Source organism: Hypanus sabinus, chromosome 7, assembly GCF_030144855.1.
Source record: "Hypanus sabinus isolate sHypSab1 chromosome 7, sHypSab1.hap1, whole genome shotgun sequence".
NCBI classification, from domain to species: Eukaryota; Metazoa; Chordata; class Chondrichthyes; order Myliobatiformes; family Dasyatidae; genus Hypanus; species Hypanus sabinus.
The window spans coordinates 11,054,762-11,070,181 of record NC_082712.1 but is presented as its reverse complement, the minus strand read 5'-3'; the positions used below and the strand labels follow the sequence as shown (position 1 = coordinate 11,070,181).

At 42.3% G+C, this 15,420-nt stretch overlaps 1 protein-coding gene across 2 annotated transcripts in view; it reads left to right on the top strand.

Moving 5' to 3' along the window:
- Positions 1–1,970: 1,970 nt before the first annotated feature.
- hmgcs1 (3-hydroxy-3-methylglutaryl-CoA synthase 1 (soluble)) overlaps positions 1,971–15,420 on the top strand; it is a 44,694-nt gene continuing 31,244 nt past the window's right edge. Inside the window, exon 1 of one of the 2 annotated variants that reach the window (XM_059974210.1) lies at positions 1,971–2,086. In XM_059974210.1, coding sequence (XP_059830193.1) covers positions 2,016–2,086 — 71 coding nt within the window. In that variant the 5' untranslated portion in view covers positions 1,971–2,015. Of the gene's footprint in view, positions 2,087–10,532; positions 10,699–15,420 lie in introns of those variants that run through there. The other variant, XM_059974211.1, reaches the window with a different exon arrangement.

The following is a 15,420-nucleotide window of genomic DNA, read 5'->3' as shown; positions in this document are numbered from 1 at the left end:
CTTACACTTTGTCCTGCATTCTGTTACTGTTTTCCATTGTTCTACCTCAATGCACTGTGCAACAGTTTGATCTGTGTGGACAGTATGCAAATCAGGTTTTTCACTGTACCTCAGTTCACGTGACAATAATAAACTAATTCCAATTCCATTTAGAATTGGTCTTTAATAAATGCCCTCTAGTTTATCTACCTCTGACACAGGGAAATAAATTCCTGTTGTCTATCCTCACAGTTTTATTTTCTTCTATCGTGACCATTCTTATCCTCCTCGACTGCAGAGAGAACAGACTGAGCCCCTCCAGTCCCCAGAAATGTGAGACATTCCATCCCAGGCAACATCCTGCTGAGTCTCCTCTGCACTCTCTCCAATGCTGTCACATCATTTTTGTAGGGTGGTAACCAGAAATGCTCACAGTAATCTAGCTCTGGTCAAACCAAGGTCTTATAAATTGGCACGTAACCTCCCTGGTTATAATAAACACAAAGTACACTGCAGATGCTGTGGTCAATCTACACGTACAAAAGCTGGATGAACTCAGCAGGTCGGGCAGCATCCGTTGAAATAAGCAGTCAACGTATGCTGCCCGACTTGCTGAGTTCATCCAGCTTTTGTACGTGTTGACCTCCCTGGTTATGACTGGTTGCATCACGGCCTGGTATGGAAACACTGATGCCTTTGAATGGAAAATCCTACAAAAATAGTGGATATGGTCATCATGGGTGAAGCCCTCCCCACCATTGAGCACATCTACACAAAACGTTGTAGCAAGAAAGCTGCATTTATCATCAGGGGCCCCCACCACTCAGGCCATGCTATCTTCTCACTGTGCTGCCACTAGGAAGAAGGTACAGGAGCCTCAGGACCCACATCACCAGATTCAGGAACAGTTATTCCCCCTCAACCATCAGGCTCTTGAACCAGAGGGATAACTTCACTCAAATTCACCTGCCCCATCATTGAAATATTCAACTCACTTTCAAGGACACTTCATCTCATGTTTGAGATATTTATTACTTACTTATTTATTTATTTATTTATTATGATGACAATTATTTTGTATTCTCTTTTCTATTTGCACATGGGTTGTTTGCCCATCCCATTGGGTGTGAACTTTCATTGATTCTATTGTGTTTCTTGGATTTACTGTGCATACCCACAAGAAAACAAATCTTAGGGTTGTATATGATGACATATATGTATTTTGATAATAAATTTACTTTGATCTTGGAATAGTGTTACAGTTAAGAGAAAGTGCACTGCAGACAGACAATAAGGTCCAAGGCATAAGAGGTATAATCTAAATACTGTATTGTACTAGGGGACCATTCAATAGTCTTATAGAAGCTGTCATTGAGCCTGGTGATCCGTGCTTTCAGGCTTTTGTATCTTCTGCCCTGTGGGAGAGGGGAGAAGAGAGAATGTCTGGGGTGGGTGGGGGTCTTTGATTATGCTGGTTGCTTTAAGGAGACAGTGAGAGTGTAGACAGAGTCTATAGAGACTCTCTATAGACTGGTTTCCATGATGTTGTGTTGTGTGTCCATAACTCTGTACAATTTTACAAGGCCGCAGGGAATGGGTAGGGAGGGGCCATGGATGTATTTCTGAACAAGGATGATAATCTTTAACTTACTGTACTGAATTTAGTTTTAAGTCTTTGCATCCGTGGTTCCTCGGTTTTTCTCTGTAGGGCTCCTCTCGTTACCGGGACAACCGTCTCCAGGGGCGACCGCTGGCATCGAACGCTCGAGCCCGATGAGGTTGAGGTCTGGCGCTGTGATTGGCCGCCGTCCCCTCTCACCAGATGACGGTCTCGCTCACACCATTGCAGACCCATTCACAAAGAGAGTGGGGCTGCCCTCGCTGGTTCCCATTGGCTGATCCCTGCGCTTCCGATCGCGCCAGCCGCCACGTCTACTGGTCCATTGGTTAACGTGTCTATCGGTCACGTCGATTGACAACCTCCCCATACACATCAGGTTTGGTTGTGGTATATAAAACTAGGTGGCATTGTGCAGATGAATACCAGTGCAGTGCGAGAATACCAGGGCAGTTGTCAGAGTGAGCGCAGTGGGCACACGTCAAACAGGTAAAAATAAATAATCGGATTGGCTCCATAAAGATAAAGGTTTTGTTTTACAACTATGAAAAATTAATCATTTTCGATCTATTTTTATTGGTTATTTTGTATGCATTGGCTCCCTAAATGAGCAAGTTAAGTTATTTCGGATCTTGCGTACCCGTAACGGAGCTCTATTTTAATACGTATATGTTTATAATTCACCCTGGATTTAGATATATTTTATGATTTTGTTGCAAGAGAAATTATGAGCCGTGCAATCATTTCAGTGTTGCTGAGATCTAGGCTAGTATCACTATGGACATACGATCAATTTTTGCATATAAGCTGTCGGTATTTATGTATATTGTGTTGTAATTTTATTCCTGTATTCTTTCTCTTATTGTGTTTTTTTTTGCACTACATCAGATCCAGAGTAACTTTACACGTGTGTACTGGAAATGACCTGATACAATCTTGAATCAAGTTGACTGATTCACAATTCACATTTATTCAAACTGCGGGAAACATTGCATTTAAAAATACCCATACGAATAAATATCTCTGAGTGATGAGATAGCGGCTGATATTTCCCACAGGTGTGTCTGTACAGTGTCAAGATGAAGGAATTACGGTTTCTGTGATTTATGCTGAAGGTAAATACGTGTGACTAGGTTCTCCGAGGGCTGAGGATTTTCATATTCTTGTTCTTTTTCTCCCCAAGGACGTTGAGTTAGTCGTCAATCCCACTCCACTCTCACAAGTTCAAGATTATTGTAGGTGTATACAAGGTTAATTGTTTCATTTGGTTGTATATATGTACTGTACACAATCTTTGTCTCCGGAGATACCCAGCAGACAGTAAAACCTGCCCAAGGGATCACAGAGGTTGACTCTCCCACACACGTTATATGTGTATTCTGTGCTTCGCTCCCTGCACTGGAGAAATGTCTCGTTTGATGGGGCACATGTTCATAGTTAAATGACAACAAATTTGCCTTGACAATTAGTGACGTTTACTGGGAGTGTTGTCGATGAAGGGCCCAAAGCATTGTGAGGATCCCGACCACCCACAATCCCACAATCTCTCCGACCCACGACCGTCAGGAAGGAGGGACGGGAGCATCAGCACCAGGACTGACGGACTGGGTAACAGCTTCTTTCCCCAGGCTGGGAGACTGATGAACACCCTGCCTCCACCGGGGTCACATCACCACCATGGGGAGCTGTTTGCCATGCACTACATGAATTTTGAATTACATTATATTAACTTGTGGGAATATTTTGTTTTATGAGCTGTGTTGTGTGGGTGTTGTGTTGTGTGGTGCAGAGGAACTGTTTCATTTGGTTGTAGATATGGACAGTCAGATGGCAATAAACGTGAACTTGACTTGAATCTTCTCTACACCCTCTCCAGTGTAATACTTACTGTACTGAAAGTGTTCAACAGCCTGAGCTGGTGTGTTTGACAGGGAATTCTACAGTGAACCCTCTCCAGTGTAATACTTACTGTACTGAAAGTGTTCAACAGCCTGAGCTGGTGTGTTTGACAGGGAATTCTACAGTGAACCCTGCTTATATATAAAGATAGGATAGTGATCTGTTTACTGTTTACCTGTTGTTATATTTTTGTTGATGTATTTGTGGTAATCCTTTGTTTTATGAGCTGTGTGTGATGTGTGTTGTGTGGGTGCGGTGTGGTCCAGAGGGACGTTGTTTTGTTTGGTTGTAGATATGTACAATCATATGGCAATAAACGTGAATGTGAGCTGCCTCTACATTGCTGGTAATCGGTGATCCTGGAGTTCTCTCTTACCACACTGGCTGTGGTGATCCTGGAGTTCTCTCTTACCACACTGGCTGTGGTGATCCTGGAGTTCTCTCTCACCACACTGGCTGTGGTGATCCTGGAGTTCTCTCTTACCACACTGGCTGTGGTGATCCTGGAGTTCTCTCTTACCACACTGGCTGTGGTGATCCTGGAGTTCTCTCTCACCACACTGGCTGTGGTGATCCTGGAGTTCTCTCTTACCACACTGGCTGCGGTGATCCTGGAGTTCTCTCTCACCACACTGGCTGTGGTGATCCTGGAGTTCTCTCTTACCACACTGGCTGTGGTGATCCTGGAGTTCTCTCTCACCACACTGGCTGTGGTGATCCTGGAGTTCTCTCTTACCACACTGGCTGTGGTGATCCTGGAGTTCTCTCTTACCACACTGGCTGTGGTGATCCTGGAGTTCTCTCTTACCACACTGGCTGTGGTGATCCTGGAGTTCTCTCTTACCACACTGGCTGTGGTGATCCTGGAGTTCTCTCTTACCACACTGGCTGTGGTGATCCTGGAGTTCTCTCTTACCACACTGGCTGTGGTGATCCTGGAGTTCTCTCTTACCACACTGGCTGTGGTGATCCTGGAGTTCTCTCTTACCACACTGGCTGTGGTGATCCTGGAGTTCTCTCTTACCACACTGGCTGTGGGAGCAAATTGTATATCTGTCTTCAACTGTTTGTATCCTCTGAGAGATAACAACCATGTCCTTTTATCATATACAGTGCATCCCTGTGGCACCATGAGGTTCTGTTCTCCAAAAACTGTCAGAATTCCCATTTTCCTCCATTCTGTGAATCCTTAACAAGAATGTGCAAAGGTTGTTTTTTACAGTTTGTGTTTATTTAGTTATTTTTATATAAATTCTGTGTGATGGAAATTTTATCAAGGATCAACTTTATTTTTCATATACATTGACATGTATTAGGAATTTTCTGTGGTGTGTTGGCATGATTTGTAACAAAAACAAACTTCAACGATTATAAGGAATAATTAATTCTATAAAGTTAGAGTTTAAAGTACGGATATGGAATAAAATGTGCATAAATAAATAAATACCAGCATGCGTTTACAGAGCAGTGACTGAGGGGTACTAGATAGAGGGGTGTGGGGGGGGGGTCTAACTAGAATGGTTGATCAGATTAATTCACTGGGGAAAGAAACTTCTTTTTTCTTTTTCAATCTTTTTATTGAGTTTCATATAAATATAAAAAAAACATAACATAATAATGAATAAGTTATGAATACAATAGACTTAAGATTACATTAATAATAGGATAATGATATCCTATTAAACATCAACAACAAAAAAGTACATTAATCAATCAAGTCTATAAAATTATATATAAAAAAAACAAAACTAATCATCAAAAGAAAAAGAAAAAAAAATTAGAAATGTGTGAGAGAAAATATATATATGAAACAAACACTAAACTAAAACTAACATGGGCAATAATAACAGTTTATAAGTATATGATAGTGTCAAAGAACTCCGGAACTCCATACCTGAACAAGAATAAACAAAGAGGAGGTCTGGGAAAGGCCAAATTAATTCATATGAAAATGTCGGATGAACGGTCCCCAAGTTTCTTCAAATTTAATTGACGAGTCAAAAATAGTGCTCCTAATTTTTTCCAAACTCAGATAAGAAATAGTTTGAAAAAGCCACTGAGACGTGGTAGGAGGGTTTACTTCTTTCCAATTTTGTAATATAGACCTTCTGGCCATTAATGTTACAAAAGCAATCATTCGTCTGATTGAAGGAGAAAACTGATTACCATCCTCATTTGGTATACCAAAGATTGCAGTAATAAAGTTAGGTTGTAAATCGATGTTCCAAATTGAGGAAATGGTAACGAATATGTCCTTCCAATAGTTATGTAAAGTAGGACATGACCAAAACATATGGGTCAGTGAAGCCACTTCTGAATGACATCTATCACATTGAGGGTTAATATGAGAATAAAATCGAGCAAGTTTATCTTTAGACATATAAGCTCTATGTACAATTTTAAATTGTATTAAAGCATGTTTAGCACATATAGAAGAAGAATTAACCATTTGTAAAATTTTTTCCCATTTATCTGTTGGTATATTGTATCGAAGTTCTTTTTCCCATTGTTGTTTAATTCTATCAGACATCTCTGGTTGTATCTTCATAATCATGTTGTAAATAAAAGCAACTAATCCCTTCTGACAAGGATTTAAGGTAAAAATCAAATCTGAGAAATCCGTTGAAGTTGAGTTGGGAAAAGATGGTAAAACTTTATGTAAAAAATTTCTGATTTGTAAATATCTGAAGAAATTAGATTTAGGTAATTTAAATTTATTGGAAAGTTGGTCAAAAGACATCAAAGTACCTTCAAAAAAAAGGTCACGAAAACATTTTATACCTTTCCTTTTCCATATGCTAAAGGCTTGATCTGTCAAGGAAGGTTTAAAGAAAAAATTAAATAAAATAGGGCTATCAAGCACAAAGTTTTTCAAAGTAAAAAATTTCCAAAATTGAAACCAAATGTGTGTTTAATAACAGGATTAGATATCTGTTTATTAAATTTAACTAAATCAGCAGGAAGAGAAGAACCAAGAACAGAGAATAAAGAATATCCCTTTACTTCATTGCATTCCAAATTTACCCACTGCGGACACAATAATGAGTCCAAATCTAATTTCCAATACGTTAGATTACGAATATTATTCGCCCAATAATAAAATCTAAAGTTAGGCAAAGCTAAACCACCATCTTTTTTAGATTTTTGTAATTGCCTTTTACTTAACCTGGGGTTTTTGTTTTGCCACACAAATGAGGAAATTTTTGAATCAATGTTGTCAAAAAAGGATTTAGGAATAAAAATTGGTAAGGCTTGAAATAAATATAAAAATTTCAGTAAAATCATCATTTTAATAGCATTAATCCGACCAACTAAAGGGAAAGAAACTTCTAAGGTGTGAAATTTTTGCTTTAATACTCCAATTGGGAAATCTGGGAATATTTTACACGTGATTTGGGAATTCCGTAAGGGTGAATTTCAGTTACTCAAACTGCTTTAACACAGAGTATACAGTATTATCAACCATTACTTTATTTGTCGTATGTACATGGAAACAGACAGTGATATTTGTGTCGGCAATCAACACAGTCCGAGGTCATGCTGGGGGCAGCCCACAAGTGGCAACATGTCTTGTCCACAACTCTTAACCCCTAACCGGTACAGCTTAGGGATGTGGGAGGAAACCAGAGCACCCTGAGGAAACCTACGTGGTCTTGGGGAGAACGTGCGTACTGTTTACAGACAACGGCAGGAATTGAACCCCAGTCACTGGCACTGTAAAGTGTTTAGGAAGCTGCTAGTCTACCACGGATCTACAGTTTTATTTATTTTATTTATTTAGAGGCTCAGCGCAGAACAGGCCCTTCCAGCCCATCGATTTAACCCGAGCATAATCACAGGATAATTTACAATAACCAGTTCACCTAGTAACCGGTACATCTTTGGACTGTTGGAGAAAACCAATGCTCACATGAAGGAAAGTATAAATTTACAGAGACATTGGAAATCCGATGCCGAGCTTTATAGTATCACTACACTACCGTGGTGTATATTCCTAATATCATCGCTATTTCTATCTTTATATAATAAAGCTACTTTATATAACTTTAATAGATGGTTTTATAAAAATTATGAGAGATGAAGATGTATGCCGTATCACAGATAGTTTGCCAGTGGTTCATGAGTTCCATAAGAGTGAGTTTCAGTTATTGGAAGTGTCCTTACACTGAGTACACTGTAGAATTCCCTGTCAAAACACACCAGCTCAGGCTGTTGAACACTTTCAGTACAGTAAGTATTACACTGGAGAGGGTTCACTGTAGAATTCCCTGTCAAACTCACCAGCTCAGGCTGTTGAACACTTTCAGTACAGTAAGTATTACACTGGAGAGGGTTCACTGTAGAATTCCCTGTCAAAACACACCAGCTCAGGCTGTTGAACACTTTCAGTACAGTAAGTATTACACTGGAGAGGGCTCAGTGTAGAATTCCTTCTCAAACACACCAGCTCAGGCTGTTGAACACTTTCAGTACAGTAAGTATTACACTGGAGAGGGTTCACTGTAGAATTCCCTGTCAAACTCACCAGCTCAGAACGTTGAACACTTTCAGTACAGTAAGTATTACACTGGAGAGGGTTTACTGTAGAATTCCCTGTCAAACTCACCAGCTCAGAACGTTGAACACTTTCAGTACAGTAAGTATTACACTGGAGAGGGTTTACTGTAGAATTCCCTGTCAAACTCACCAGCTCAGAACGTTGAACACTTTCAGTACAGTAAGTATTACACTGGAGAGGGTTCACTGTAGAATTCCCTGTCAAACACACCAGCTCAGGCTGTTGAACACTTTCAGTACAGTAAGTATTACACTGGAGAGGGTTCACTGTAGAATTCCCTGTCAAACACACCAGCTCAGGCTGTTAAACACTTTCAGTACAGTAAGTAGATAGATAGATAGATAGATAGATAGATAGATACTTTATTCATCCCCAAGGGGAAATTCAACATTTTTCCAGTGTCCCATACACTTATTGTAGCAAAACTAATTACTTAAGTATTTAACTCAATATAAATATGATATGCATCTAAAATCACCCTCCCAAAAAGCTTTAATAAATAGCTTTTAAAAAGTTCTTAAATAGTTTACTAAAGTGCATTGAGTGATAACTTAAGCTCAGTCCTAACCCCCACACTTTAACATGTCTTGCCCCTGGTGGTTGAATTGTAGAGCCGAATGGCATTGGGGAGTAATGATCTCTTCATCCTGTCTGAGGAGCATTGCATTGACAGCAACCTGCCGCTGAAGCTGCTTCTCTGTCTCTGGATGGTGCTGTGCAGAGGATGTTCAGGGTTTTCCATGATTGACCGTAGCCTACTCAGCGCCCTCCGCTCTGCCACCAATGTCATACTCTCCAGTTCTGTGCCCACGACAGAGCCCGCCTTCCTTACCAGCTTATTAAGACGTGAGGCGTCCCTCTTGTTAATGCTGCCTCCCCAGCACGCCACCACAAAGAAGAGGGCGCTCTCCACAACTGACCGATAGAACATCTTCAGCATCTCACTACAATCATTGAATGACACCAGCCTTCTGAGGAAGTACAGTCGACTCTGTGCTTTCCTGCACAGGGCATCTGTGTTACACTGGATTACACTGGAGAGGGTTCACTGTAGAATTCCCTGTCAAACACACCAGCTCAGGCTGTTGAACACTTTCAGTACAGTAAATATTACACTGGAGAGGGTTCACTGTAGAATTCCTTGTCAAACACACCAGCTCAGGGTGTGAACACACCTACAGTACAGTAAGTATTTACACTGGAGAGGGTGCAGAGGAGATTCAAATCAAGTTCAAGTTTATTATCTGCAAAAGTCTTAGGCACCCGAGATTTTTTATCTGGTTTCAGATGGTGTGGCCTCCACAGAGCCCAGATCGCAACATCATCGAGACTGTCTGGGAGTACCTGGAGAGACAGAAGCAAGCGAGACAGCCAAAGCCTACAGAAGAACTGTGGCAAGTTCTCCAAGATATTTGGAACAATCTGCAAGCTGATCTTTAAAAATTTCTTTATTATTAATAAAACTGCATGACAGTGTACCTAAGAGAACACATGCAATTTTAAAGGGAAAGAGCAGCCACACCAAATATTGATTTTTTTAAAAAGTTTACTGTTTTTTATAGTAAATTTTCTGGTATTTAGAAACATTATTTCATAATTTTTCAAAGCATCTTTGCTTTACAGATTTTTTTACATGTGCCTATATTCAATCAAATGAATATGTGCTCCCCTAAACATATATCCCACACACAGCACATAAAACAAAATGTTACCACAATCAAGTTTATAGCAGGGTATTCATTAGTCTCACAGACTGAGGGAAGAAGCTGTTACCCAGTCTGGCAGTCCTAGCCCTGATGTTCCTGTACCTCCTTCCTGGAGTGGGTCAAAGAGATTGTGGGCTGGGTGGTCGGGATCCTCAACAAAACTTCTACAACGCTCCTGGTAAATATCACAAATAGGGGGAAGGGAGAACCCAGTGATCCTCTCGGTGCTTTTTAGATGGTGCATTTTGAGGGGCATGTTGGTTATGAGAATGGATTGGGTGTGTTTCTTGGAACAGAGAGGGCTGAAGGTGACTAAACAAAGCTTTGAGGGGCAAAGAAAGGGCAGGTATTTGAAAATCTATCCAAAGGAGAGGGATTTATAATGAGAGGCATCTACTTCAGGTAAGGGGTAGGGAAAGTTTAGAGGAGGTGTACCGCCCCACCAGGAAAACCTAATTCCAATTCTGTCCACCTTTCTATGAAACATTGTCATTGTAAGACTTCCTCTGGAAACTCAGTCCACATAACTACCACCCTAATTTAAACAAACTTCCCAGTTAAATCTCTGCCCTCTCACTTTAACTCTATGGTCTGTAATTCTGGATTCCCTACTCCTGGGGAAAAAACTTAACATTTATCCTATCTCTGCGCCTCATGCTTTAAAAGACTTCTGTGGACATTACTGGTTTTCCCTCCTCCTGCTGGGATTGGTGCTGCCTTCCTGCAGCAGACCGTAGAACGCGCATGCCCAGTCCATACCCGGCCTTCTGCTCCCGCCTCTGCAAGATGGCGGCGGCCATGGCGATCGGCTTGCGGTCGCAGGCGGCGGGATCCGAATGAAGCGCCGGTGCGGCTGTTAAGCGCCCGGGTTCGGAGCTCGGTCGGTGGTTGCTGCCGGACAAGACGGCTTGTGGGCTGGCGCTGAGTCTCGGGCTCAGGTGAGCGGCGGTGCGGGCAGAGAACGAGTTTCTTGATGCCGCCAACTCTTTCCTCTCCCGCCTTGTGGGGGTGGGTGGGGATCGGGCACAGCGTGATCCATTCGGTGAGGGGGCAGGAGGAGGCCCTTCGGCCTGACGTATCCCTGTCAGTCGCGAGACGCCGCGCCCTGGCCGATTGTCCCTGCCTGCTGGGGCCCGGCTGCTGGAGGGGTGGCGGGGGTTGTTGGGAGCAGCCCCGGTATGCCGGAAGGGGAACAGAATGCGATGTTTTGCTTCTCTAGTCTATTCTAGCATTCTCTGTAAATATCTTTTGTGTGTGTAATCAGGCCAAATCAGCATTTTTTGCACGTCTTAAGGTGGTGGCGAGCTGTCTCCTTGAACCGTTGCAGTCCTTACGATGTGGGTAGCAGTCACGACGCTGTTAGGGAAGGGAGGGGGTTCTCCGATTTTGACCCAGTGACGGTGAAGGAACAGGGGTGGATTTCCAAGTCAGGACGGTCTGTGACCTGGAGGGCATTACCAGTGGGTGGTGCTCCCTGTCTTTTGCTGCCCTTGTCCTTCCAGCTGGTAGAGCTGCGGGATTGGGAAGGTGCTGTCTGAGCAATCTCGGTGTCTGTCCTGTAGACCAGACAAACTGCTGCTACTGTGTGTCGTGATGATGTGAGGGAACGGTTGTAGATCTGGAGCTGACCAAGTGGGCTCCTGTGTACTGTACGATATCGAGTTTCTTGGTAATCAGAATTAGATCTATGTCTCTAACACCATAGGAAGTTATTGCATTGCTGTATTAGTGTAGTGCCGAGGCTCTAATACTATAAATTATAAAAATGAATGGGGCAAAGTGCAATGTTCATGGACCATAGATAAATCTGTTTATGAAGTGGAAGCAATCGTTTCTGATTTGTTGTGTGTGGAACTTTAGACCCTGTACCTGACCCTCTCTGAATCGTGTATGGAGCTTTACAAACTGTACTTGACCCTCGCTGAGTCGAGTGTGAGACCCTGTACCTGACCGTCTCTGAATCGTGTGTGTGGGACTTTTGATCCTGTACCTGATCCTATTTCAATTGTGTGTGGGACTTTAGACTCTGTACTCGATCCTCTGAATCATTGTGTGTTTAGGCTGCACTCTGAAGGTTGTTACAAGAAATGAAGTTGCACTTTTTGATGTGAAATCATACAAAAATGTGTCTTTGGTGACAAACGAGAAAATCTGAAGATGCTGGAAATCTGAGCACACTCACACACCCAATGCTGCAGGAGCTCAGCAGGCCAGGCAGCCTCCAGTAAAAGAGTACAGTCGATGTCTCAGGCAGAAACCCTTAAGCAGCACAGATCTATGGCGACATATATGTACTTTGATAGTAAAATTGCTTTGAGCTCTTTTCTTCCTGCCCTACATCCATATCCCTCCATTCCTTTAAAGTCCAAAAATTAATCTGTCTGTGTTTAGTGAATTCTGTGACTGAGCCTCTACATTGCTTCACGTCACAGTAAAGTTAAAGAACAAGAGGTGACCTCCCCAGAGCTCTTAGTGGACTTAGTGGATTAATGTATGCTTAATTATGGAACAAATTTAGTTATGTCAAAGACCTAGTGTTTCTGTGCTGTGTAGCATTTTTCATGTTTGAAGTACATTTATTATCAAAGTACATATGTCGTCAAGTCAAGTCAAGTCACTTTTATTGCCATTTTGACCATAAACTGCTGGTACAGTACACAGTAAAAACGAAACAACCTTCCTCCAGGACCCTGGTGCTCCATGAAACAGCACAAAACTACACCAGACTGCATAAAACAACACAAAACTACATTAAACTTAAGACCTACACGGGACTTACATAAAGTGCACAAAACAGTACAATAATTAGTAAACAAGACAATAGGCACAGTAAAGGGCAAATTACAATATAATAATAAATGATGTAAATATAAACAATGTTTTAGCAGGGATTGAGAAAGAAATGAGCAAAAATTGCAAAGGAAGTGGAGTGGTGTTCAGTTGAGTGTGCGTGTGAATCCTGAGATTCATTTTCTTGTGGGCATTCACTGTAAATACAAATAAACACAATGAAAAACTGCACAAAGCAGATGAACAACCAATGTGCAAATACAAAAAGAAAAAGAAAAACAACAATAATAAGCAATAAATATTGAGAACATGAGATGAAGAGTCCTTGAAAGTGAGACCATAGGTTCTGGGAACAGTTCAGTGCTGGGTGAATGAAGTTATCCTGTCTGGTTCAGGAGCCTGATGGTTGAGAGGTACTAACTGTTGCTGAACCTGCTGCTGTGGGTCCTGAGGTTCTTGATGATGGATGTTGCTTTCTTGCGACAATGCTCCATGTAGACGTGTTCAATGGTGGTGAGCCTTTGAATGTTGTAATTTCTTATCTGGTTCCAGCCACTCAGGTAGGGTGATCATCCTGCCACCTTTCCCTCTTCTGAGTCCACTAAGAGCTCTGGTGAGGTCACCTCTTGTTCTTTAACTCTATTCAGTGCAGGTTAAAGATGTAGTTTTAAATAAAGATTAGCTTTATTTCTCACACACAGGGAAATACAGCATTTGTGTTAACATCAAAGTCAGAGCTGTTCCGGGGGCATCACCATGCTTCCAGTGCCAACATAGCATGCCCACAACTTACCCTAATCTGTTCATCGATGGCACGAGGGAGGAAACCCACACAGTCACAGGGGGAACGTACAGACAGTGGTGGCAATTGAACAATGATCTCAGAGACTGCTTTATCTCTTGTTATATGAAAAACCTGCAATTACTCCTAGTCTGTACGTGCTCTAAATAAGTAAATCTCTTTTTAAGGTTAAGAGTCTAAATTTAGTGCAGTATGCCAGCTGTGATCCTTCTACGAAGGAGATGATATCCTCCAGATTTCATCCTGGGCCCTTTCTCTGCTCCCTCCTGAGAAAGCACAGAAGGTTGGTGCAACAGTTCTGAAGGATCTACAGTTGACGATCTGAGAGAACGGCATTGCAACACCACCAGCACTGGGACAGGATTGGTGTAACCTGGATTTCTGTTCTCAGTTCTCCTGAGAAGGGTTTAAATCTGAAGTTCTTCCCCTGAAGAAGTGTAAATCTCCTCTTCGACATGAGTTCAGTGACACTCTCTGTGATCTCTGCTGTCCTCCGACTCTGTGGACTCCTTCCCCTCCCCACATCTGTATTTTAGCTTCTTCACCGCCCACCCACCCCGCAGCTTTTCTGTCCTGATGAAGGGTCTCGGCCCTAAACGATAGTTTATTTCTTTGCATAGCTGCTGCCTGACCTGCTGAGCTGCCCCAGCATTGTGTGTGTGTGCTGCCACTCTGATGGATACCTTTTCTGCTGACGTATGAAAAGTACAAGCAGCTCAGCCCAGCCTGTGGTCAGCTTGCATTCCACGTAACCCTGCCGCAATGCTTCTGGCAATCACATTTCAGTTTGGCTGCTTCCTTTATTGAATGTTCCAGACTGAGAAAGATTATTTGTCACATGCACATCGAAACGTGTCATTTGTGTCCGTCACCACCTCAGTCTATGTGCTGGGGGCAGCCTGCAAGTGTTCCCATCCTTCTGGTGCCAATGTAGCGTAACTAACTCCCCCTAACCTTTCAAATGGCCCTGTAAAGCATTATGCTAATTTTTAGATTACCGTGCTGGTATACAGTAGGAAAATTTTAAATAATTTTTCCTCTAAATTTTAATGCCAATAATTACCATTCTGCACAGTCAGCAGTGACAGGACAATCAGAGAATTTATTTAACTGTTTGATTCTTTGACTTTCATGTGTTTTGTTTTTTCATAACATGCTCGATGTTATCTCCCTGCTGGTGCTTTGGTCTTTTAGGCTGTATTTGTTCTGCACCTTGGAGCGTTATTTACTGGTGTATATGTTGAGTAACAATGAACTTGAACTTGGATTCAAGTTAATAGAACAGTACAGCACAGGAACAGGCCCTTCAGCCCATAGACTTGTGCTGGGCCAATTAAATTAATAATCAAATGCCCAACTAAACTGATGCCTTCTACCTACACAATGTCCATTTCCCTCACATCCATGTGTCAATCTAAGCGTCTCTTAAAAGGCCCTAGTATATCTACCTCTACCCCCCTCTCCAGGCAGTGTATGCCAGGCACCTACCACTCCGTGTGTTTTTTAAAAAAAAACAACTTGCCTCGCACACGTTATAAAATCATGCCCCCTGACTCTACAATGACAGGTCCCTCTGCTGTAATGCTTTTTTCCATAATGTGATTAAAAGTTTGCTATAATCTGATTACCTGGCACCGGAAACATGGCATTGCATAAAGGTAGACTCCAGCACATCCTCAATCTGTTTAGTCTTTGACGCAAACAACTTCCTTCACTGTCTACACACAAAGTACACTGGTCAAATCAACATGTACAAACAAGCTGGATGAACTCAGCAGATTGGGCAACATCCATTGAAATGAGCAATCAACGTTTCGGGCCGAGACCTTAAGGACTGAAAAAGGAGGGGGCATAAAGAAGGTGGGGGGGCATTGGAAGGTGCCAGGTGAAAAACCAATCCGAGGAAAGATCAAGGGGGGGAGGGGAAGCAGGGAGAGGATAGGCTGAAGAGGTGAAGAAGGAATGTAAGGGGAAAGCACTATCAGTAGTAGAAGGAGGCAGAATCATGAGAGAGGTGATAGGCAGCTGGAAGAGGAGGCAGAGTGAAAGTGGGATGGGGGAAGGGAGG